Here is a 22,746-nt window from a genome sequence, read left to right as displayed (position 1 = left end):
GTAGCTGTGGTCATGGTGCACTTCAAGAGCTACGTACATTCAGCTGGGTCTCACAGATAGCTTAAAGTCAGCACAGAGATGCTTCTGCAGAAGCCTGGAAAGAGGTGACCTCAGGTTTCATAACGGCAACCACACTGCCTGCTACTGCAGTAATGGAATACAGGTAGTGGACTGAATTGTTCAGAAGTGCTCCAATGCTCTACCTGGGGCCATACTTAAAGATTTCCTGTTTGGAGCAGTTTAGGACCTGGTCTTCAGGGACTGCCTCAGGCAGTTCCTCAAAATACAGTGTGGGAGAGCATTTGTATTTTATAAAATATGTGCTGTGCAGCAGGGGACCAGCAAAGCCCTAATTAGTCAAATCCTTTTCAGAGCAGACTGTCTTCTATGTAGCTGGTATGCAAAGCAAATACTGGCTTTACCCTTAAAGTGGATCATAAGCAAGGAGCCAAGAGTGGGGGGGGGGGGGAAGTATCATAGTACTGGAGCCTGAAAGTTTATTGGCCTACTTAAATACTGCACAAGTCATCTTCAGTTTCAACAAGGCAAATGTACAAAACTGTGGTATGACTATCTCATTAACATGCTGTGGATTCATAGAGGATTTCATCTGTTGTGAATTCATATCATGAGTCTGGGATGGAAAGTGCTGTCCCTCGAAAACAAACCAATTTTATTCTGTTTCTGAGTCTTCAGATAAATGCTATCAGAATCGTCTGGCTTAACTGCCTTTTCTTTTTTAATCTTTTTGATGTAGATGCAAGGAAGAGAGAAGCACCTCTTAACGAAGACTAATCAACTGTTCCTGAACTCTTTGTGAGGCAATAAGGTCCCGAAGATGACTTAAATTTCCAGCGAACAAGGGCAAATTCTAGTTAGGCACACAAATGCAGTGGTTGTGTCTAGCATGTGCATCTTATATTGATGGTACTTAAGGCAGCCTCCTGTCATGCCTGCATCTGGCAGAAGGAACACTTGTTTTCTATTTGCCTTTTGCTGGAAAAAGTAACAGGGTTTAAAAAAAAAGAGTATCACTAAGCCTAGTGGTAGTGGCTCAGCCAACTGGCTTTTGATCACTCTTGTAACCAAGATAATGATCATTGGAACTAGCGGTAAAAACCTGAGTCTTATTTGCACTTTATGGGGGGGTGGGGAAATCTAGCTCAATGGAAAGGAGCTTTACAAGTTTGAAAAAATCTGTGGCAGACTGCTAATGGCCAAGGAGAGATACCGGGAATATGAAATTAAACTGGATCGTTGCAGAGTGTCATCTTATGGCCTATCCCACGTGGGCCTGTCGATGTACTGTTCACCACTTTGCTGCGCAGAACATTGGCTCAGCTCTTTGACAGCATGACTTTCCAAACAGATTTTTGTCTACACAGTCATCGCATTTCCTGGATTTTGTTTGCTTTTCAAGAGTTAAGTTCTAGCTTGCAATTGCGCTGCCCTTTCTGTCCCAGGACTGAGGGGGAAGTAGTTATGCATCTGTCCACAACTTTGTAAAGCCATTTCCTTTCTGTTCTGAGTGGGGTGGATTGTACGGTTTCTATTTTCATGGTTTGGTAAGGCAGCTGTTCTCTCCCAAAAGTTTGGTAAACTTGGAAGGCTGATGGCACACAATGCATTGTCAGTAAAGACCAATGATACATAGAGTTAGATGTTATCTTTGTCACTTCTCCATCTACTATGTTTTGTATGACACAGATATGAATCTGAAAGGAAAAGATGTCTGGCAGTCTGACAAATGTATGATGAATAATGGGTAACTTAGTCTTAATTTCCATGCTGCTTGCCCTAGTTAACACACTTGTTTAACTTCGCATGCGTGTGTAATTTGAGTGAAACAGTGCTTCTGTTTCAATTGATCTGTTATGCCAGGTAACTACTGCTGCGCTCAAGCTGTGAGATCAGAGTTATTCAAATGGCAAAGTACATCTTTTTTTTCCCTCCTTTTTTTTTTTTCAAACTTATTAGACTCGGTGAGTAACTGGTGAGCTATCTCCAATCTGCCTAAGCTCCTACAACCAGCACTCACTATGCAGTTCAGTATAGCTCTTAATGAAGCCAAGAGCTGGGGTGGATGTATTTACCACTCACACTAATTGTTCTCAACCTAATACACTCACTTGCATTCATTTTTGTCTCATGTCATACCCTACTAAATGTTCCAAACAGGTGCCCTCTTCAGTGTCCCATATTTTCCTGTACCACCTGCCACAGTGGTGAAGGTGGTCTGTCTGAACCCCTGGCCCCTGCACCAGTTCACCATGCTGGGCTGTCATGCTAATGGTGGGTCTGTGGGACAGCTCTGTTGCACTTGAGCTAGGGAATGAAAAGGTAGGGTGCAATGGCAACTGTTACATGTCAGTGACAGAAGGGTAACAGCTGCATAGCACAGATAAGAAATAACTTTCATGACATAAAAAATGGTAGTAGAAATGGAGTATTTTTTTAAGCAGTTCTGTCTCAAAAAAAAAAAAAAAGGCAACAAATACAACCCAAACAAAACCAAAAAACAACCCCAAAAAGCCCTGGGCATCCTTAAGCCTGTTCTTGAATTCTGAATGTAAATACAGTAGTGCTAAGAAACCCCTTGTTCTCTCTGGCTTCTCCCAGAAATTCAGCTGTGGTCTTATGGGCTGGACTTTGTTCAGCCTGACCACTGTGCACCTTAAGAGAGGAATATGAGGGAACATGTGACAAATATTTTTATAACTCAAGACTAGAAAAAGACAACCTGATAAATGACCTTTAGTATTAGGAAAAACATGATTATTCTAGTACAGTTGCTTCTAAGTAGCACAATGTAGACTTGATGGAAACTTAACGATAACTTGAAATTCTTATTCTGCAATGTTCATGTGGTAAGAGAGAGAGTTAGGGCTCTTCCCTGAGCGTGAGAGGTAACCCTCTGAAAGATGGGAGGTGTTGAAAACGGGGGGCCAGAGGATTACTCTGGGGGACACACACCCAACCTGTTGTATTGCTATGCAAAATTGATAATGCCATGTAAATATGAAACTCCTACATGATTTTTAAAGGGGGCAAAGACAGGTAAAACAGAGAGGCAAGTCTTGCTTTGCCTTTAGAAATGGTAACCTTAAAAAAAAAAATGCACTAGAAAGATGTTAATACACATCTCACTGGAGCTTAGAACAGTGGGGAAAAAAGAATGGGGTGGGAGGAGTAAGATTTTATATAAAGGTTGAAAAAGAAAGGTACTTCACTTACTGGTATTGCTACCACCTGGCTTCAGCAGTGGTCAGCAACAGATGTGTGGTGGATGGAGCAGTATAGATGCATTTAATGTAAATAAAGTACATGTTTTCATTTTTAGACAATATCTTCCTGTTCTAGATAGAGGAGAGAGCAATTATTCTGTGGCAGAGAGCACTGCCTTTTTCTTTATTAACACATATAATTAAGTATGAAAATGTTGAGGGCACAGGATTTTGAAACAAATTCCTCAGTCCTCTGTTCCAGACCTTTACCTTGCAGCGGGGTGATCTCCTTGAAGATGCTGTACTTTAACTGGGGGAGAGGGTAGGGGGTGTCTGTGGGATGTGGTGTCTGTGGGATGTTGGTCATGCAGGAATCCACAGGCTTGATGTTTTCTACACAGATTTCTCTTGCTGGTCTCTGGAATTGTTGCAAACTGCTCTACAAGAATGCAGTTGTCTGAAGAGCTGTGGGGGAAGCAGGCTGCTTCGGTAGGGAGGGCATTTCAGGGAGACCCTTTCCTTGTGTTCTGTTTTCATGGCAAACTGAAACAACTGGCTAAACAGCACTTGTCATCCAGTTGTGAAAAAGAGTGTTTTCTCTAAGACATTTAATTTTTAGTCTTCCAAATGTTTAGGTGTGTTTTGGTTGGTTTGTTTTTTTCCTCCCAACCTTTAGGTAATGTGCCTTCATCATTCATATCTGTGAAGATGTTATGTGCCACATGTGCATGTCATGCAAGTTTTTTGTGGCTTTTTAAGAAATATGGTTGCCTTTCCAAGTGCAATTGCATTGGAAGAATATGCAGAGTCACCAAACCACAATTTCCAACAGGTTTTTTATTGTGCAGGGAGGAAAAAGGCCAGGAGACAGTACTGACAATCAAGAGACTATTTTTATTCTTAAACCTGTATCAGCTGGCCTTTTGAGCAAAGTAGCCTCTATAAATCTTATTTTCTCTAGATTACTCTGGTTCTATGAGGAACAGCCTCTGCAAAGTAGTGTCTAAAAAGATCCACTCTTTTCCTTCTCTTTTTAAACAGGTTTAATCCTTTCCTATTGCATTTTTTTAAAATGTTGGAATATATTATATATATTTTTTGTTGTTGCAAAATAGCTGGCTCTAACACCACTTGCATCTAGAAGAAAATATCTATTTGCAGGCAAATAACTAGTTCTACTTTGGCTATGTTGTACTCCCAGCAGATATCTGAGAGTGAGTTATGACTACATCTTCTCTTGTCAGGTTGTATGCTGGTCAACAATGCTGGCACTTTGCATCAGATTGATATAGAAACCCCTAGTAGTATTTTACCATACGTCATATGTTGTGTTCCTGTTAAAAAAAAAAAAAAAGAAAAGAAATGTGGCAGGAGTCAATAAACACTGGCTTATGTTAAATGTTGTCCTGTGCAAATCTTTTCAGTCTTTTCTCTTACCACGGCCAGGGTTGCAGCAGGTGGGTGTAGTGCCACACAGCTGGATGGAGGGTGACGGCACTGCACAGAGGTGACACCGAAATCCGTGGCTGCCGCTGTCCTCTGCTATTGGGGAGAGCTCTGTTTGTTGCCATCAGCTTGGCATGTTTCCTTGGTCACTTCCTGCTATTTTGAAGTTATTTACCTTGCTAGTGACCCTTTTCTTGAAATACCTATTTGTTTTCACACTCCTGTTGAACCAGATAACATTCTCATTATTCAATTGTTGTCTGATAAGTTTTATTTTTAACAGCATTCACATCCTCCCCCTGCTACTTTCCAGCCTGAGTCCCACAGTTTTCTCTTGCAGCTGTGGGGGAGGCTTTTCCCAACTCCCACTAACATTGCAGTTGAATGACAGCCAGGATGTTTTCACTCATCTGTTAAAGTGCTGTGGACTTTTTTGATTCTTTTGCAATATTGTGAGTAGTGGGAATTTCCCCTGCCCATGGAAACAAATGCTCTTTATCATGGAAGGCTTGGATTTAACTTTTTTGGTTAAAGAGGGGAGAGAATTCTAGATTATTTGCCACTTTAAGCATTTCTTTTTCACTGAGGAGTGCTTAGAGCATGTGGAGAAGACCTAACGAAAGCAGAAGGGTTTCTCTTCTGAGCATGCTCCTCACAGAGTAAGGGTTTGTAGGGACAACTTGAGAAGCAGCTGGCTGTTGGCCATCCAGCTGCCAAGGACTTGTCTTTTCTCTGAACTCTGACTAAACTTTCTCTAAGCAAATATGCTTGAAGTAATTGTTATCTTACAGCTATTTAGGGGTCTCTTTCCTCCCCCACCTACCCAAAGGGATATGGCTAAATATACTTGCACTGACAATTCCCATGACTCTTGAGAATGCATCTGATATCAGAGGGTGCACTGAAAATTGCAAAGTAGCATGACACTGGAAGAGAGGTTAGTAAAAATTGATTCCCCTTTCCCACATAATTTCATCTCTGTGGAATACTTGCACTTCAGAGAGTTGGTAAAACTCCCATCCTCTTTCATAAAGTGTAGATAGATTTTTTTTTTTTAATCTGTCTTGTGGAAAGAGGGGATAATTTCATCTGCATGTGTGCTTATTTTAAACAATTCTAGCGATGCTAAATAAACTACACTACAACTGCAGTCAACAGCAATTCTCATGTGGTGACAAACCCAGTCAGTGCCAGTGTGCAGGCCTGCTCCTTTGCCAGACACCCACAGTAGTAAATCTTCCTGCTAGAGGTGAGAGAGGAGGCACTTTGTAGTCCCTGATCTTGGTCAACACCCTGGAGACCGATTTAGTCAGGGTATGGCTACCTAGTCCCAAGGTTTTGGGAAAGTGTTAATCTGGCTGGCTCTTGGAAGTCTCCAGTATGGGTAGCTGGTGAGAAGCATGGGAAGAAATACCCTGTAGTCCAAGCTGAGAGAGCTCTGAAGATTACTTGTGATTACATGCAGCTGTTCTTAGTGCCTCTAATTTTGACATTTTCTTCAGCTTGTACCTGTTGAGGGTCTTGTGCTAAAACACTGCAGAGTAGCAAAATTAGAACAGACTTTTAAACTAAAGCACCTAGGTGGGAAGAGACCTCCAAACAGTAGAGCCAGGGCACTTAAACAGAAGGGTTTCTGTGCCTGAATGTGTCCCTTTTTTTCCCAAATGTGTCAGTATGATTAATAAAAAAATACTATCCCCCTTTACAAGCCTTGCTGTTCTGATACAGCTGGTATTATTTAGTAACTTCCAGAACCGTGGACTTAGAGCATTTTCCTGGTCCCTGATGCCCCATCGTCTATGAAGCATTGCTGCTGCATGATCTTTCAAACACCATAATGCTGTATGCAGTACAGAAGATTTCTGAACTGAGAAATCATCATCCAATTTAGCAAAGAAGCAGCAGAAGGGACAACGTTACTCAGAAGAGGTGGGAAAAGCTATTTGAAGCCCCCTTTGCTAGTGGCGGTGCTGTGGCAAGCTGGTTTTGTTACACTTCTCTATTAACAGGACATATGACAGCAATATACGGCTAGCAACAGAATTGACCGCAGGGCATCTGTGCAGGTTCCAGAATGTGATGGACAAGTTTACCCAGCACTCTGGGAGCAGTGTCTGCTGGCACTGAGCTGCCCTCTGCCAGTGTGTACCGTGACCAGACATGTCATCCTGCCGGTGTGGAAGAGCCCAGGGACCAGCTGGGGAGCCTGATGCAGAAAGCTGAGAGTAGGCCCCCAAGCATTAATGCATTTAGGGGTTACAACATGGAGCAATGACAGCCCTCTGCAGGCTTTGCCTTTGCTCCTGGCAGATGAGATTGCATTCACAGCTCCTGTCAGAATGCTGGGCAAAGAGAGTGGAGGCATCCTCCATCCAGGCTTCTCTTTCAGACCAGAACATTACACAGGTACGAATGGGAGCTGTGTGAGGGACAAGCCAGCAGCACAGCCATAAAAACCCTGCCCTGGGAAGTAATGAATCTCAGTCTTGGAGCAGCATCTGTCCAAGAGCTGCAGATTGAACTGGAATTGTGCAGAAAGGGGGCATTTTGCCCCACCTTCAGCATTAGCGGTGCCCTGGTTGAGGTGTTTGCATGTCTAGGCTGCTGGCTGATGTAGCATTCAGAAGTGCCTGTCTCTTAAGTATGGGTATTAGAGAGGGAACCGCTCAGGGAACTGAGAGTGTGGCCTGTGGGCACTGCAGCACTCAGTTCTGTAACGTCTGCACCTTGTGAGCACTTAAAGATTCAAATCCTTTTTGTGCATGGAAGCCGTGAAAACATAACTTTAAGAAAAAAATTAAGATGGTGGTGCATATGAGAGCTGGCAGGGGCTGTTTCCCCCTCCATGGCAGCCTTTGGCAGCTGGAGCTGGGAGGAGCAGGATCTCTTTCTCCCTCAGCACAGGGCAGTCATTCACACATCTCCGACCTCAGGCAAGTGCCCAAGCACCTTGCATAGCTGTAAACACAGACACATCCCGGAGGCCGCTACATGGGGGGGTGAAAGCATCACTGGGGAGCTTTATAGAAGACTGGGTGAGACAAAGACTCCTGAGGGTATCCATCGGTATAGATGGACTTGCCACCTCTCACAGGGTGAACCACATGACCATCCAGTCCCTGCTGGCCAGCCCTGTCTGTAACTCACATCCCACCTTCTTACAACAAACAGCTGGTTTTTTGTACCAATTTTACTTTTGCTTCCTTTTTGCCCAGTGACGCTGTCCCCACAGCTCTGTTACTGTGGCTGCTGCCCTGCCTGGGTCAGCCAGAGTGACAAGCTCTGCTTTCACGGTGGAGAGACGCTGCTTTTGAAGCCAAGCCCCAGTTATCCCTAAGGAGAGCACTGAGTACTGAGCACACATGTCACCACAGGAGCCTGTGCAGAGGCCGGCTGCCCCTGCTCTTCAGGGTGGGACGGTCCTTCCCTGGCAGAGGATGTTGAGCTATTAACTTTTATGAAAGGTGACATTACTGTCACCATTCCCTCTCACTAGCTCCAATATCAGTACCAGAAATCAGCTACATCACTGCAGTGTTGTAACAGCCTCAGCAGCTGCTGCCTGTGGAAGGTGGGAAGATAAAAGCATCCAGTGCTCCGTTGGTCTGGGCCAGCATCAGTGCGTGTGTGTGTGTGCATGTATGAGTGTCTGTGTGTTTCTCTGTGCAGCTAGAGGGAAGCCTGATTTCCAGGGGAATTTGAGAAAACTGAAAGTTGCTCGTCTGCTACCAGCTAATGTGGTAATACAAACCAGTTCTTTTTCCTAAAAGGGCTGCAAAATGAAGCCACATAGTGCATACTTTCAAAGTGGAATAATTTAGCAGTAATTTTACCATCAAACTTACTTCTCTTATGGCTCAGCTAACCTCCCAGGCTCTTCCCCTTGCTACTGTTACAGGAGAAAAGATATGTTGTGTTTTCCAGTGTACAGGAGAGACTCGTTTGGGCCCTTTGCCAAGACTGATATAGGAAGGGATCTATAGTTAAAATATTTACTGTTTCTGAAAGGTGCATCTTTGAAGTTTCTTTTCTTTTTCTCCTTTTTTTTTTAAATAGTAAACTGAAGGAGAAGCAGTTAGGAAAACATAGAAGACTAGCATCTTCTCATGGTATTACTAAAACTTAGTAGAGTTGGTCGCACAAGGGACTAGGCTTAGGCTGATGTATAGCACTTACATAACCCACAGCAGTCCCCATGCCCAGCCTTCTGCCAGCTGTTTTGCACCACGGCCCCACTGCACATCAGTCAGGAGTATGCAAAGTGGGATATAAAATCAGTGCTATCACACTCTTGCTGTGTCTGGATTTGTTTAACTCAGCTGCATCTCATTTCTCACAAAATATCTCTGTGGGACAAAGCTCAGCCCTGGGGTGTTTTACAGAAGGCTGCCTGTGATGGACCTTATAGCTCTGAAAAATACATCTCCAAAATCTTATTCCCAAAGAGCTTAATGCTCTTACCTGGTACTGCTTACCTGCTGCTGCCCACCCCTCGCTGCCAGCTGCTAAGCTGTTGGGGATGAGCCTGTGCACCATCCTGATGAGGTGAATGGTCTGGGATGAGCTTCAGCAGCCTCAGGCAGTGTCCTGCATGTCCACAAGCACACGTCCCAGCTGCTCTGAGACCTCAGGACCTAGAGGGGCCTTCTGAGCCTATGGCCAAGGCGTTGGCCAGCCCTAATGGCAGAGATAAGAAAGGGCCATCAGTGTGCAAACTTGAAAACAAATGTAAAAACTTTTGAAAGCCAAGAAAACTGCATGACACTTCCATATTTAATCTGAAAGGAAAAGGAAAAGAAAAAAAAGAGAAAAGAGACTAACACCACATTTTGCTAAAAACTCAGGCTTGATTAACCTGCCAATCATGTTACTTCTAACCACATGCAAAGCACCCAAGAGGGCTTGGTATTTCCCTGTAGCACTACTGTAAATGCTCCTAATCACCCGTGGGAAAGGCCTGCCTTCCTCCTCAGTGACTGTTGATATCCAACTAGAGTGAACAAAATACTGCTTTTTTTTCCCAAAAGGCAAAGAAAATAATTCACTTTTATGTTGGAAATATATTTCTTTTTCAATATATGTTGTAGTCACGTGACAAAAAAAAAAAAGAGAAACTAATCAAGGCTTGGTTTTCTTCTTGAACTTGAATCAAAAATACTTCCTGAAAAGTAAGAAAAGAGGATTTAAAGGCATTTTTTTCTGGCAGGGAGAGAAACAGGATCCTTAAAGCAAGAGGAGAATCAGAGCTTCTATGTTGCATTTCAGCACTTTGTCTTCGTCACTAGTCCATACAGAGGAGCAGAAAGTTGTTATACAAAATGATTATGTGCAGTACGCAAAAGGGATAAAGTGGCAATGCCATTGCTATTTCAAACCCAGTGCAGCGGCTGCTACTGCATTTGGTAGGACCCTTGAGTGCGTAGATGGGGCTGCACTGAGGGTGCCTGTGGGTTGCAGGTGGTTGGTCCATCTCCCTCAAAGGGAGGACCACTTAGGCAGCGGAGCCCAAATGATGTCAGGGGCTCAGTCAGATGTCAGCTACTCAGCTTTGCCAAGACATAGGCAGCAGAGACACTGGGAGAAGCGCAGATCCAATGCCTGAAGTAAGTACTTAGAAAATAAGGGTTCTCACAGTGTTAGGTTAGGGGGCAATTGGCAGAGGGATTTTTGGGATCTCCCTGTGGATCTATGTATTTTAAGTACCACCTTTCTCTGGCACATACAGTGGAGCATAGGAGATACAGCCAAGTTCACCAATTGCCTAGAAGGTGAGGTAGAAAAAGTACCAGATCCAAATGGAACTGTGTTGCAAAACATTCAGCTTCTCCACCCACGTAAGCAAAGTTTTAATATTCATTGATAAAAGATAATCCCAGCAAGGAAAAAGAGGTTGTAGGCAGGGAAACTTGGATGAAAGTTGCCCCACAAATGACCAAGCATTGGGCCAGTTTCTTTAAAGGGTCTGGGCATCCCCTACAGCACCCAAAGCTTGTCTGTGTCGGGGATACGATGCTGATCCACGTGGGCCAGGCAAAGTGGCTATGCCCGAGAAAGGTCTAGTCAAAATGTAATCTTGGAGTGATGCTGTGGCTTGTGGCAACAGTGGGTTGCTTTTTATTTACTAGACTGTACTTCATGCCAGCTTTGACACTTATCCCACCTTTATAGTGGTTCGGTGGATGCTCTGTGTCCATCACTGTGACATACAGTAGCACATCACCCTGTGCTTCAAGCAAAGAAGAAAATGCCTATTGTTAAGAGGGTAGGGGCTTCTCTTATAAGAAGAAAAAAAGAAAAGAAGGAAAGAAAAGGCGTCTGAACAGACATTTAATAGGTGAAGGTAGAAGCTTAACAGACTTAAGCTCGGCTGTCTTCAGAGAGTTTTCAAAAGCTCACTGCAAACACTTCTTTTTCAAAGCTTATGCTCCTTTATCTATGAGAAGCTAAACACTGGCTAATTCTTTAATTAGTTGCCAACAAGATTTTTTTTTCTCCGTAGCCAAGGCTTGCAACAGGATAATTATGTCTTTAGTTTAAAAACAAGTGTCAATACAGAAAGTTGTTTTGAGTTCTCTTTCTTCAAATATTTTATTTTGCCTTCTACTTAGCTCCCACTCTGTTGGGCCTCACCTGCAATATCTTTCCTTGATTTGGGAAAGGCCAATTATTTTTAGGTCCCTGCACTGCAATCCCAATGCGTGGACATGACAGGGCTAGAGCCAAGCCAGTGATGTGATCTGTGGTGCAATCATATGAACGCAGTGCTTGGGGTGTGAATCCCACCCAGGGCCGGGGAGATGGAGGGCTCTGAGCCACCATCACATGAGTAGCTCAGCTTATAACACTGTAATAATTGGCATACACATGGCCCTGTGTGCCCGAGGGCATGCTAGAGACCTACATTTGGAGCTTTACAACCTCCTGCCTAGCACCACAGTCATCTACATTTATTTTAGCAAAGTTCCCTGAGCACAAGCAGATCTCCTTGTAGTTGGTCAAGATCTGCCTCAGTCTTGACAGTGCTGAGCAGACACGAATCGTCTGGGCCTGGGTCCCATGTGGACCATAGCAGGAGGGAGAGGAGCTGCCACCTCTGCCCTTCTCTGGTCCCTAGCAGTCAGTGCACAGAGGCAGGATGCTGAAGGTCTGACACCAGGCCTACCCAAGGAGATTCAGACTGACTTCATTCACCCACCAAGAGAAGAGCTGGAGTTTTAGGCTACACAGCATGTCCTTGTGGTGAGGGAGTGTGACCTTTCTGGTTAACTCATTGAAGCTCTTCCATTTCTGAGGGAATAAACATATTTTCATGGATTCAAGAGCAAATTTATCTGAACTGGAATATTGTGGTTCAGTTGACTTCAGGAAAGATGTATAAAAAAAAGTGTTGTCCTATCAGTTCACTGGAAGAAAAATGAGTATGATCAGAGACTTAGAAAACATGACCTGTGAGGACAAGTAAAAGACCTGGTATTTTTTCTTCCAGGGCTAAGAAGAGTGGGGAGAGGTGTGAAGGAGGAAGTAAAAGCAAAATAAAAGTCTTAAAATGCAGGGAAGATTACTGCAAAGAATAAGGAAGTAGTTTGTTCTCTATACCTGTGATGGATAACACACAATGGACTAAAACTGCAGCAAGGAAGTTGCCAGTTGGCTATTAGGAAGAGCTTTCTTACGGCTCGGACACTGAACCACTGGAGCACCTGAAGGAGTTGTGGAGCTGCCGTTGCCAGAGGTGGTGTTGGAGAAATGCCTTCCAGGAATGATGTAGGTAGAAGTGATTTTTTGTTCTTGGAGCAGTGAGTAGGGACTGGCCAGACTAGATGACGTGTCCTGTGTTATGGTAATGTAAGTGTGATTTTTGGAGCCTAAGTGGTCAAGGTACACCATGGAAGGGAAGAGGTTTGGGATTCTATTTCAGTGAATGGTTATGGGGACTACTAATACTCATTGGTGCGGGACTAGGCCAGGGCTGCCCTTGTCAGGGAGTGGAATTCAGCCTGATGTTGCTGTGAGCTGTTGTCTTCTCCTGCCCTCTTCTTTCTGGGGCGGAACAATTGCAGGTACCCATGCTGCACGCACCATGCAGGCGGTCGGGCATGGTGAGCACGTACCCCAGGAGGACCCTGCAGTCTGGCACTTGTCTGTGCTGAGCAATACCCCTCGTCCAGTGCAGCACAGAGCTGAATCAAATTATTTTTGTCACAGCAATGAGGTGTTGGTAGCTCCTTTTATACCCACTCCCTGTAGGATATCTCATGCAGGTTACACATCATGTTATTTGATGCCCAAACCTTTTTGATCTAGTGCCTAAGGCTGTAGGCTCTCCTCCTCTTTTTGTTGTCTCAAATTCAGGAATTGCTATTCTGAGCCTGATGCCACATTGGGTCCAGCCTCAAGGTAGCTGGAGAACAGATTTAGAGCAGGGAGCACATCCTGCTTTCCCTCCTATGCAGAGTAGCTCTGCAGCTGGTTGGGCTCTCTCTTTTCTAGGAAATATTGAGTTACAGATCACCTCCAAACATTGCTTACAAATGGAAGTAATACTGGGGGGGAAGGAATGACAATGACATATACAGTGGTGTATCAGAAGTTAGCCTTTGGGAACTTATGGGGTTTTAGAGGCAGGAACCTCTGCTCCCTCCCCTAAGTCATGTCCTGGTTAAAGACAATGTGCGTGTATCTGTTCAAAAGGCAGCGTTTGCTACCTCCATTGAACGTTTTCTCCCCTTTGCAAAGCTGTGTTGATTTCCAAGTATATTTTAAGTAAATTCTCAGTTGAGTCATCAATTCTTTTAACACATCTGAAAGAACTTGAGTTAACTAATGTGGTCATAAATTCAAGCACTTGGAATATCAGTACTTGAGTGTAGATGTGTTTATTATTGATATTAAATAGCATGGGTAGTTCTTGCAAACTTTTTTTTCACTTTTAAAACTGGCAGTCTATTAAATTTTTATATGAAGTCGGGACCTATAATAGTCCTGCTGCTATAAATACGTTAATATCATAAGCCAAATATTTCCCCCCTTATTATTAGTGTATTTCCTTTGCTTAGTCTCTGCAAATGTGCCCAGTGAGTGCATGAAAATTGTTGGTCTCAGCTTCCCTTCATTCCCCTTGTCAGCCAGTCATGCCCAGAAGACGTAGATGAGGCCATTTGGGAGGAGGTGGGGCCTTCCCCAGCCGCTGCAGATGGCAGCTCTTCTGGCAGAGCTGGCTCAGCACTTTGGAAGCGATGGACCCTGCTGCCATCCCCTCTGGACAGAGCACCTGTGCCAGCACCCTGACCAGCATCACCCTGTGCAGCAGGCACAAAGGGCAGGGGAATATCTAGGAGATTTATCCAGTGCGGTCTTAAGGCTCAGACAATGTCTCCATTTGCTGTCTCAGCTGCTGATCTCAAGGCCTTTGTGCTATTAAATATGTGCTCTGTCTCATGAGAGGTTAGGAATAGGTAAATGTAGGTGCCTTTTGCATTGTCCTTGTTCTGCCTGAGGCTATGGTGGTCTGGGCTGGAGAGCACTCCTGAAGGCAATTGCAGCACATGAACCTCACCTACATTGTCTGTGGACTGCTTTCCTACCCAGAATCTGCCTGTAGCAGTGAACAGAGACCCAGGAGGACCCCCATGCTCGGTACCACCCCTGGGCTGCTACATGACTTCGGGCTGCTTTTCCTAGAGCTATCCTGCCACTCCCTTGATAACACTGGGGTGACATTACTGTAGGGACATGTGGCAGAACAGGACACCACAGACTGCATGTATGGGCCCAATGCTAGTGAGTTTGCACATCCTGCAATGTGGGAAATTATTGACATTAATGACATTACTTGTCAGGTTTAGCGGGGGCCCAGAGTTTAGCAGGTGGGGACACTGAGTGATCGCTGCTTGAAGAATGAGTGTTGCAGATCAAACTTAAACTGCAAGAAAGAGACATGGCATCTCATGTTGTTTGGGCATCATGCAAGAGTGCACCTTGAATGCCATTCGGATGTGTAACTATAGTCTTAGAAACACACTTGCAGTGGAGAACCTTGGACAGTTGTAGCCATTTACCCTGTCTTTCCAGAGCCCCTGATGCTCTGCAAGCAGCTAGTCAACATTTTCTTTTGTGGTTCTGGTTGCACATTGTAAGAAATTGTTTGCTGCCAGCATTTAAGATTACCATACAAGGCCGCTCAGTGATGTCTCTGTGGCATGTAAAAGTTTCCTGTTAGAAATGTCTCAGGCATTAAAGTAATATGCTCTTGTAAACTATTTAGTATGATTCCTGGAGAGAAAGTGCTGTCAAAGCCATTCAAAACTTTTGTTTTTATTCTCTGCAATAATTAATTGCACATATCAGGGCCTACGCTTTTCCTTTCATGCATCAGAAGAAAGATTACAAGAAAGGTTCAATAAATCAAACATGGAAGTGTTGCCACCAAGTGGTACAAGCTGTGTTAGGCAATGGCTTATAATTTATAGATCATAGTGATGTGTCTGAGACGCCCTGATGTATTTATAAAAAGATTCTTTTTTGCTTTGTTTAGCTCTTTTTTTTTTGGTGTGCGTGATGCATTTCACTTCCCATGGTGTTAAACAATCATACCAGCACCATCTCCATTCAGTCACGGGGTGTATTGCACGCCTCTTTCAGTTTCTTCTGGAGCTGCAGGCAGTGAAGAAGAAAATGTGAAGGGTCTTCTGGGTGTATGGGACTGTTCAGGCTGTCTTTGACACAGTCCCGTCTTGTTGGGATGTGGCAGATCCCTCCTTCTGTAACCTCATGTGTGAGCCGAGAGAGTGCTCCCCCAGGGGAATGTGGCCCCCAGGCCCTGACAACTGGCTGAGGAATGGCCCAGTGCAGCCCCTCCTGAGTGACTTTGACACTTTTGACGTCATCTGCAAATTTACATAGTTTTTAATGGCACTTACATGTGTGCTAAGGTGTTTTGTTTTTCAGCCAAAGTGCTAAGTATGCTGTACTTCAGCCACATGCTTTTGTTTACTGTGCAGGAGCTGAATAATGGCCTTTGCTTCCCCATTGTTCAGAAAACCTAGATTAAAAATAAAAAAAAAAGAAAGAGAATTTTTGTGGAGACAAGACTGAGGCGCTTCTTTATTATTTATATTGTGAGGCACACAACTTTATTCTTGAGAGGTGCCTCTCCCATGGGGACAGGGCTCCCCAGAGCTGCTCGGGTCACGAGGCAGCAGCAAAGTAAGGGATATAGAGACTTGTGCACATGCACACGCACACACGCTCACACACACACAGAGACAGAGATCCCACCTTTGGGCATGCATGTTTAAATCCTAGCATAGGCTGGGGGTGCGGAGGGTCTGCAGGCATCATACCCCTCTGCCTCCCGTGCAGCGTGGCTGCCAGCACCAGCAAAACCACCAGCTGCACGGTCTTTTTCTTTTGGTGGGTGGAAAGGTGCTGGTGGTGCGGGAGCCTGGAGGCCTGAGAGTCGCAGTGGGCCCTCATATAGCAGTAGCAGTGCTGGTTTGGCTGCATGGATAAGTTGAGCACCTGGCATAGGAGCCCAACAGGAAATATTTAGGTTAAAAAGATGTTTTTTCAAAGCTGACATCTTTTTGCAGCAGACACTGCTTCTTAGCTTTCTTTCAACAACCTCTCCCTCTCTCTCCGTCTTTGGATAATTGCCTTTTTTTTCTTAGAATGAAAGCCTGAAGTACTCGGGTTTTATTCTTTTTTTTTTTTCTTTAACATTGTCAGTGTTACCACCATTAGCTTCAGACCAAGCAAATGATGGCAAAAGGCAAAAGCAGTCACCAAGCTCCTTTTATCCCAGGTTCAGCCTCTGTTAACTACAAATCATAGTAGAGGAGTTAAATTAACGCAGCCGATCTCCTGAAAGGAACCACTAGAAGGGAACTGGCAAATGTACGTGTTAGTGAAAACTGACGGGAGCAAAGGTCCCAAAATTCTTGCCGCACAACTTCCAAAGCTCTTACAAGTGTAAGTGTGAATACATTTCAATTTTATTTTTTCACATTATAAAGAGAAAGAAAATAAATGTAAAGGTGGGTGTAAACCTGAGTAACACCTAGCCTTGTTACCCAGAGGGAAAAGATTACAATTAGGATATCAGATCTATTTAAAAATATGTCTTATCAGGAGCAGGGGAACTTGCCTGAAATGGCTTATGCTTTACTCTGTTATACAGAGTAAGTTTAACTTGACCATTTATGACTAGCTAACTCTTTTCCAATATGATGACTGCTCTTTAGATGTCCCATTTGCATATGATCCTTCCACTTCTTATTTTTACTACCTCTCCTTTAAAAAATAATTAACACAGATAAATCAGGCAGGCAATTTGATATAATAAATTCAGTAGCAGATGAAGTAATTATTTTGGAAATTATTATAGCAAAATTAGCTTTTTTTCATTTTCCGGTGGGGTTTTGCAGGTGGAAGAGGCCAAATCATTATGACACAGTTGTTTGTGCATGGTTATAGTTGTTGCATATCTGTTGCACCTACATCTGTAAGCAGAATATATACTTTTTTCCTCTCTATGAAATCCTTTCTCTTACTAAAGAGATAGAAACGTAAATAGGAAATGTCATAAAACCATGTGAAAAATGAAACACAAAGGATTTACCGGACAACATTCTATGACTTCAACTAAAACTCTGTCCTTGACAAAGAACAGGTTTAAGCAAGGTATTTGACCACTATTTAGAACCAGCTTATTTTTATTGAAACTTTACAAGGGCCAGGAAGCTTTCTAGTTTTTTCTACTTTTGCTTATGGGCTTAACAGTGCCTGCACTGAATATGTTAAAGCTCTAGTGAATACTGTGCTATATCTCGTTGACAAAAACAGAAGCAAAAGAAAACAAAAAAAACCCCCAAAACTCAAGTATGTTTGGTATGAGCAGAGTGTGTACATTTTGGTGAGCAATATGGCAGACCAAATATTATAGGGCTATGGTGGAGTGAGAACAAATTTGGAGGCAATTGACCCAAATTAAAATGGCCATGAGCAATAGGCAACCTGTTAGCAGCAACCCTGGTTATTTCCGAGGGGCTAGATGACAGATGTGGCATGCAGCATGCACGTGCCAGGATTGTCATCTTTGGTGATGCATCCTGGTCCCGCTGGATGCTGGAAGCAGAGGCACACAATCCATCGAGGGCAAGGGGGTGGAGGATTGGTTTTGCTACTGCTGATTTACACGGTGACTGGATTAGGTAAATAGTCTTCCAGGCTTACCTCTCCAGGTCTCTGGAGATTGACACTTCCAGAGCACAGCCCACGTCTTGCTTGGCTTGAATCACCTCCAGCTGTGCCAGCTGCTCCCACTGGTGAGGCCGTGTGTGGGCATACCATGTGAGTGCCCACCTAGATCAGACAGACCACCCCGTGCTCTCATACAGCCATGAGCCCTGTTTTATCACTGCCCGTAGTTTGCTTGTTTTATAGAACCGCAAGTAAGGCTTGAACCTTGGTAATGCCCGCTGAGGAGCAGAAAAGAGAAACAGTTTCTGGCCCTGCATGTTTCACTTTATTTATTTGTTTGTTTTGCAGGCATTTGTAAAGGAAGGGAAAAATTATCATGGAGCATGAAGCTGAAATACCTAAAGTTCCCTCTTTTTTGGTATGTTAGAGAAAGCTTAAGCATTTCACAGCATCACAAAATCCCAGGTGGGAAGGGACCTCAGGGATCATCTAGTCCAACCTTTCTAGGAAGAGCACAGTCTAGACAAGATGGCCCAGCACCCTGTACAATGTGGAGAAGTCAACCACTGTGAAAAATTTCCCTCTCGAGTCCAATTGGAATCTCCCCAAGAGCAACTTGTGTCCATTCCCCCTTGTCCTCTCCATGGGACTCCTTGTAAAAAGGGAGTCTCCATCTTCTTTGTAGCTACCCCTTAAGTACTGGTACATGGTGATGAGATCCTCTCTAAGCCTCCTTTTCTCAAGGCTGAACAAACCCAGCTCTCCCAGCGTAGCCTTGTATGGCAGCTTCCCAGTCCTTTGATCATCTTGGTGGCCCTTCTCTGGACCCCTTCCAGCCTGTCCACATCCTTTTTGTACAGCGGGGACCAGAACCGTACACAGTACTCCGGGTGTGGCCTGACAAGCGCTGAGTAGTAGTTTAAATAATTAAACTATATGGCTAATCTACTGTCAGCCCTGAACTTTAAATTAGTTTAAAATATATTAAAGGATTATAAAATAATTGTCATGTTAAAATTACAGGGCATCAACTTCAGCACAGACACACCTTTCAGCACACTACTCCTGCACACTCAGTGAACACGTGTGCACTACAGAATCCCCTTTCTGCACACCCAATTTCACCACGGCGGCCCCTTCCCCCACCACGCCCCAGGACAGCACACAGTGGGAAATGATGCAGTTGCACAGAGCTGCTGCTAGCTTTCGAAGATATCTCAAGCAGTTTTATTTGGAGGCAGAAATGGCCAACATTCGTGTGTTCCTGAACTTCCTGGTTTTTTCTTCCCTGTATTAATTGCTTTAGGAAATGTCCCAGCTTGAAGTCCCCTAAACAGAAATCCCTTTTTCTTACTTTCTCCACTATCTCTCTATGTCATGATCTAAGAAACATTTTTAGGATTTGTGCCTAAATAACTGTGGCAGTGGCTTGGTTAATGGTATCACAGGGCTGCTTCTTGAGCAATAAGTACTGGCATGAGCTGACCTTGCAGTTTTCCAGATGCAACTTTTCCTCAGTTTGTGCAGAAAAACCCCAGCAAAACAAAGCAGCACTTGCAAAGAGCAAATATAACTGCAGTGCACTGTAGCCTTTCAGTACAGAGATGCAAAAACCATCCTAAAAAACACGTAACGCTCCAATAGGAACTGAGGCCTTTCGCCTCACAATTTGTCATTGCTGCCTTCGCCGTCTTTTCCCTCCCTGTACGTGTCCCTGCTTGCCCGTGTCTGTGCCATACAGCAATGGCAGGCACCTGGGAAGGCCAGGGCCCTTGTTTAAGCACATTTCAGGTGCTCATCTATCACAGGAAGAAGGAGCCTTGTAATGGACTCCAGGTGTATCCACCGCAGCAGGGGGTCAGGCTTTGAAACACACTGTGGCTCAGGGAGTTGCTGGAGAGGCCCTATCGATTTCAGTGGGATTGCTTCTGGGATTAACTGCTCTGCAAGGAATTGAGGTGTTTTGCCTTCCTCCAGGACAATATGGGTCAAGTCTTTTTCTGAACAAAAAGGAAAATCTGGATGCAGACCCACTTTGGTGCAACTGGGGAGAGGGGCTGGATGTGCCAGGAGGCACTTTTTCCCCCTTGCCCCATCCCCAAGAAGCCTCACAGTTGCACAAAATCTCACTGGCTTCAACCAGGCCAAGGAGGTGGTGGAGGGATGGCGGTTGTCTAACAAAGGTGTTGCTTCTCCCCTCTCTCCACCCAACCGCCAGGGCAGTGGGGTCCAGGTCCCTGGCACCTTGTATGGTTCACATATATAACCTTTTGTTTTGGCTCACTGGTGGGTTGTAACCAGGACACGGCACCTGCCTGTATGCAGGGACTCGCTCTACATGCCAGCCCAACAAGGGATGCAATGGGAGACTGGGTCTTTGCAGCACATGGGGAGACATGGCTACTATATGGTGATAAATCAGATGTAGATAAAATGATTAAACATGGGTTAAATGTAGACAAATTAGTGTGCAGATAAATTAGGAGAAATGGTTCCTCTGTTTAAGGGACAAATGTGTTGCAAAGGTGCTGGACTGGGCAGCAGAACAGGGCTCATTTATGTCGCCTACATACATGCCTGTCTGTGTCTTTCCTCAGTGATAATTGTGACACTACAAAGACTATAAATAGAGCATCCAGAGCAGAAAAGTGCAGGAAGGAAGAGGAAACCTCTAATAAATTATATATCTTTAAAGGATCTGAGTAGAGGGATGAAAAATGTACCTCCAAAACCAGGAAAGTTTAAAAGAAGCTTGTACTGGATATTATAAACTCACATCAGAAAAAGGGATTTTACTTCTCTCAGTGTGGGAAGACACAAAGGTTTTGGTACTTTATGCTTAAGTGGGGAAAATGTTGAGACTGCGTTTGCCATCTTGTGATTAACAAATCATGCTGTTAAAATGGTATTAAATGGGACTCCTCCTTTCTTGCAGGACGTCACAGATTTCAGAGCAATTGCTTCTCAATCAGTTTGTCCAAAGGTTTGTGCACCAAAAACTTGGCACTAAACTAAACAAAAAGTATTATTTAAGTTGTAACGAGATACAGCAGTCTCGCCCCAAATGCCTGCTGCTGTAAGTTGTGGACAAATCAGGGATGCCAGGTCTGATTTTGTGTGAGGAAACCCAGAGAATGTTTTTAGATACCAGCATGATTTGGCTTGCAATGGGTTGTGGTAATCCAGATTCCCTGTGTGTGATGCCAGAGACGGCAAACGTGCTCCAAGCGAGCAAAGTCTTTCGGCTGTCGCTTGCTGGGGACCGGGCACCAGAGAGATCACCACCAGCCTGCCTAAATACTCCTCCCCAGGCAGCTGCTGTTGGAAACAGGCCCTGGCACTACCCAATGGCTTTGCACGTAGCCTCTGAAAGAAAACTGCTTGCCTGGCAGTTTTGATGGTGGTCTGTGGAGGAAGAGCCCTGAATTTGAATGGAAGGTGCGATAGCTATAAGATGAAATTGTGTTTTCCAGCTTCTAGCTCGGCACTTCAAAACTCTCCTGCTTCCCTTTCTAGTAAACATGAAGAAAAAAAGGCCATGCAGTATAAATTCACGTGCACACAGAGCAAAGGTTCACGCAGTTTTTACAGTCAAATTTGAAGATGAATTAGTTTTTGAGATACTGTCTGTTTAAGGATTATGTTGTTAATAACCTAAATTTGACACACATTTTTCCCCCTTCAGTCACTACCTGCAAAGCCTCTCTGAAAATTATCTCTTGTGAAGCTGTGTCATTAATGGCTTCCTGCGAGGTTTCTTTTGGAAGCGGCAGAAAGGTAAATAAAAATGAATTAATATGGCACTTTGGGTTTGTAGGCAAAATATGCAAATATCTTACTGACGAAGCCTTAGTAGCATTAAAGGCTTTCAGATCCTATCCTCAGAGGCTCTGCTTGTGGAATCAGAAGCCTTTAGGCTACCTTTAACTTAGTTTATGTGTAATACACACATACATACACACATTCTCTCTCTCTCCCCGCCCCCCCCAGTGTCCTCTTGGACCAATTCCCTTCGGTGCAGTTTTCAGCTTCACAGTTCATAAATTTTATTTTCAATCAATAAATAAACCTATTATCAAATTTTGTATTCTCATCATATAGCGTCATTTCTCATAAACCATTTCACTATATGGATCAGCTTCACTGAGCACGTGCCACTCACCTTTATTTCTCAACAGAGGGCTGTCAGGTATACAGATGGGATGTGTATGAAGAGCTAATCAGATTTCTGTTCTAACTAATAATTATGAATAAGCCTGTATAACAATTCATTATTATTATTGTTTTTGTTATTATTATTATTATTATTAAACTGTGTTGAGATAGTGATCAACATTTTGGTACTCTCTGAGCCCTGGTCTGTGACATCTTCTTATAGTACACAAGAGAGGATTATCTTGCAGGTCCCTAGACCCATCCATATCAGCAAAGAAAATGTTACTTCTGATGTATAACAACACAGCATTTATCAGCCATTTTTGACAACTAAAGAAAAGCTGCTTGCATACCTCTTACAAGGTTGTCAAGTCCCTGCTGTAGCAAATCATAAAGAGAATAATTCTAAGAGCCAGTGACCCACCATGATGAACCCCTCCTAACTGGTCATGCAGGTTTTTTTAGGCATTATTAGTTTGGGCATGGTATGAAAAGGCAGGATGTCTTTGTGGTGATCAGGTCCTTGAACAGTTACCGATTTGTGCCTTGACTTTTATCTGTTAGCCCAGAGTATTAAATGCTGGTGTCATATGCAGTTATTAAACTATAATATTACAAGGTCAACAGACAAGTAATATTCCAAAATGAAGTGTGCAAATTGCCTGCTTTGCTAACCTCTGACAGTGTGTAATCTTGTACACAAATGAAAAAATGAGTCTAT

At 43.9% G+C, this 22,746-nt stretch overlaps 1 protein-coding gene across 1 annotated transcript in view; it reads left to right on the top strand.

Annotated features, from left to right (window-relative positions):
• Positions 1–4,623, top strand: part of EGLN3 (egl-9 family hypoxia inducible factor 3) — a 29,838-nt gene extending 25,215 nt beyond the window's left edge. Inside the window, exon 5 of the mRNA XM_064460240.1 lies at positions 758–4,623. Within this exon, the coding sequence (XP_064316310.1) occupies positions 758–795 (38 nt within the window). The 3' untranslated portion in view covers positions 796–4,623. The remainder of the gene's footprint in view (positions 1–757) is intronic.
• The last annotated feature ends 18,123 nt before the right edge of the window (positions 4,624–22,746 follow it).

This window comes from Phalacrocorax carbo, chromosome 9, assembly GCF_963921805.1.
Source record: "Phalacrocorax carbo chromosome 9, bPhaCar2.1, whole genome shotgun sequence".
Classification (NCBI taxonomy): Eukaryota; Metazoa; Chordata; class Aves; order Suliformes; family Phalacrocoracidae; genus Phalacrocorax; species Phalacrocorax carbo.
The sequence above is the reverse complement of the archived record's forward strand: the minus strand, read 5'-3'. Positions and strand labels throughout refer to the sequence as shown.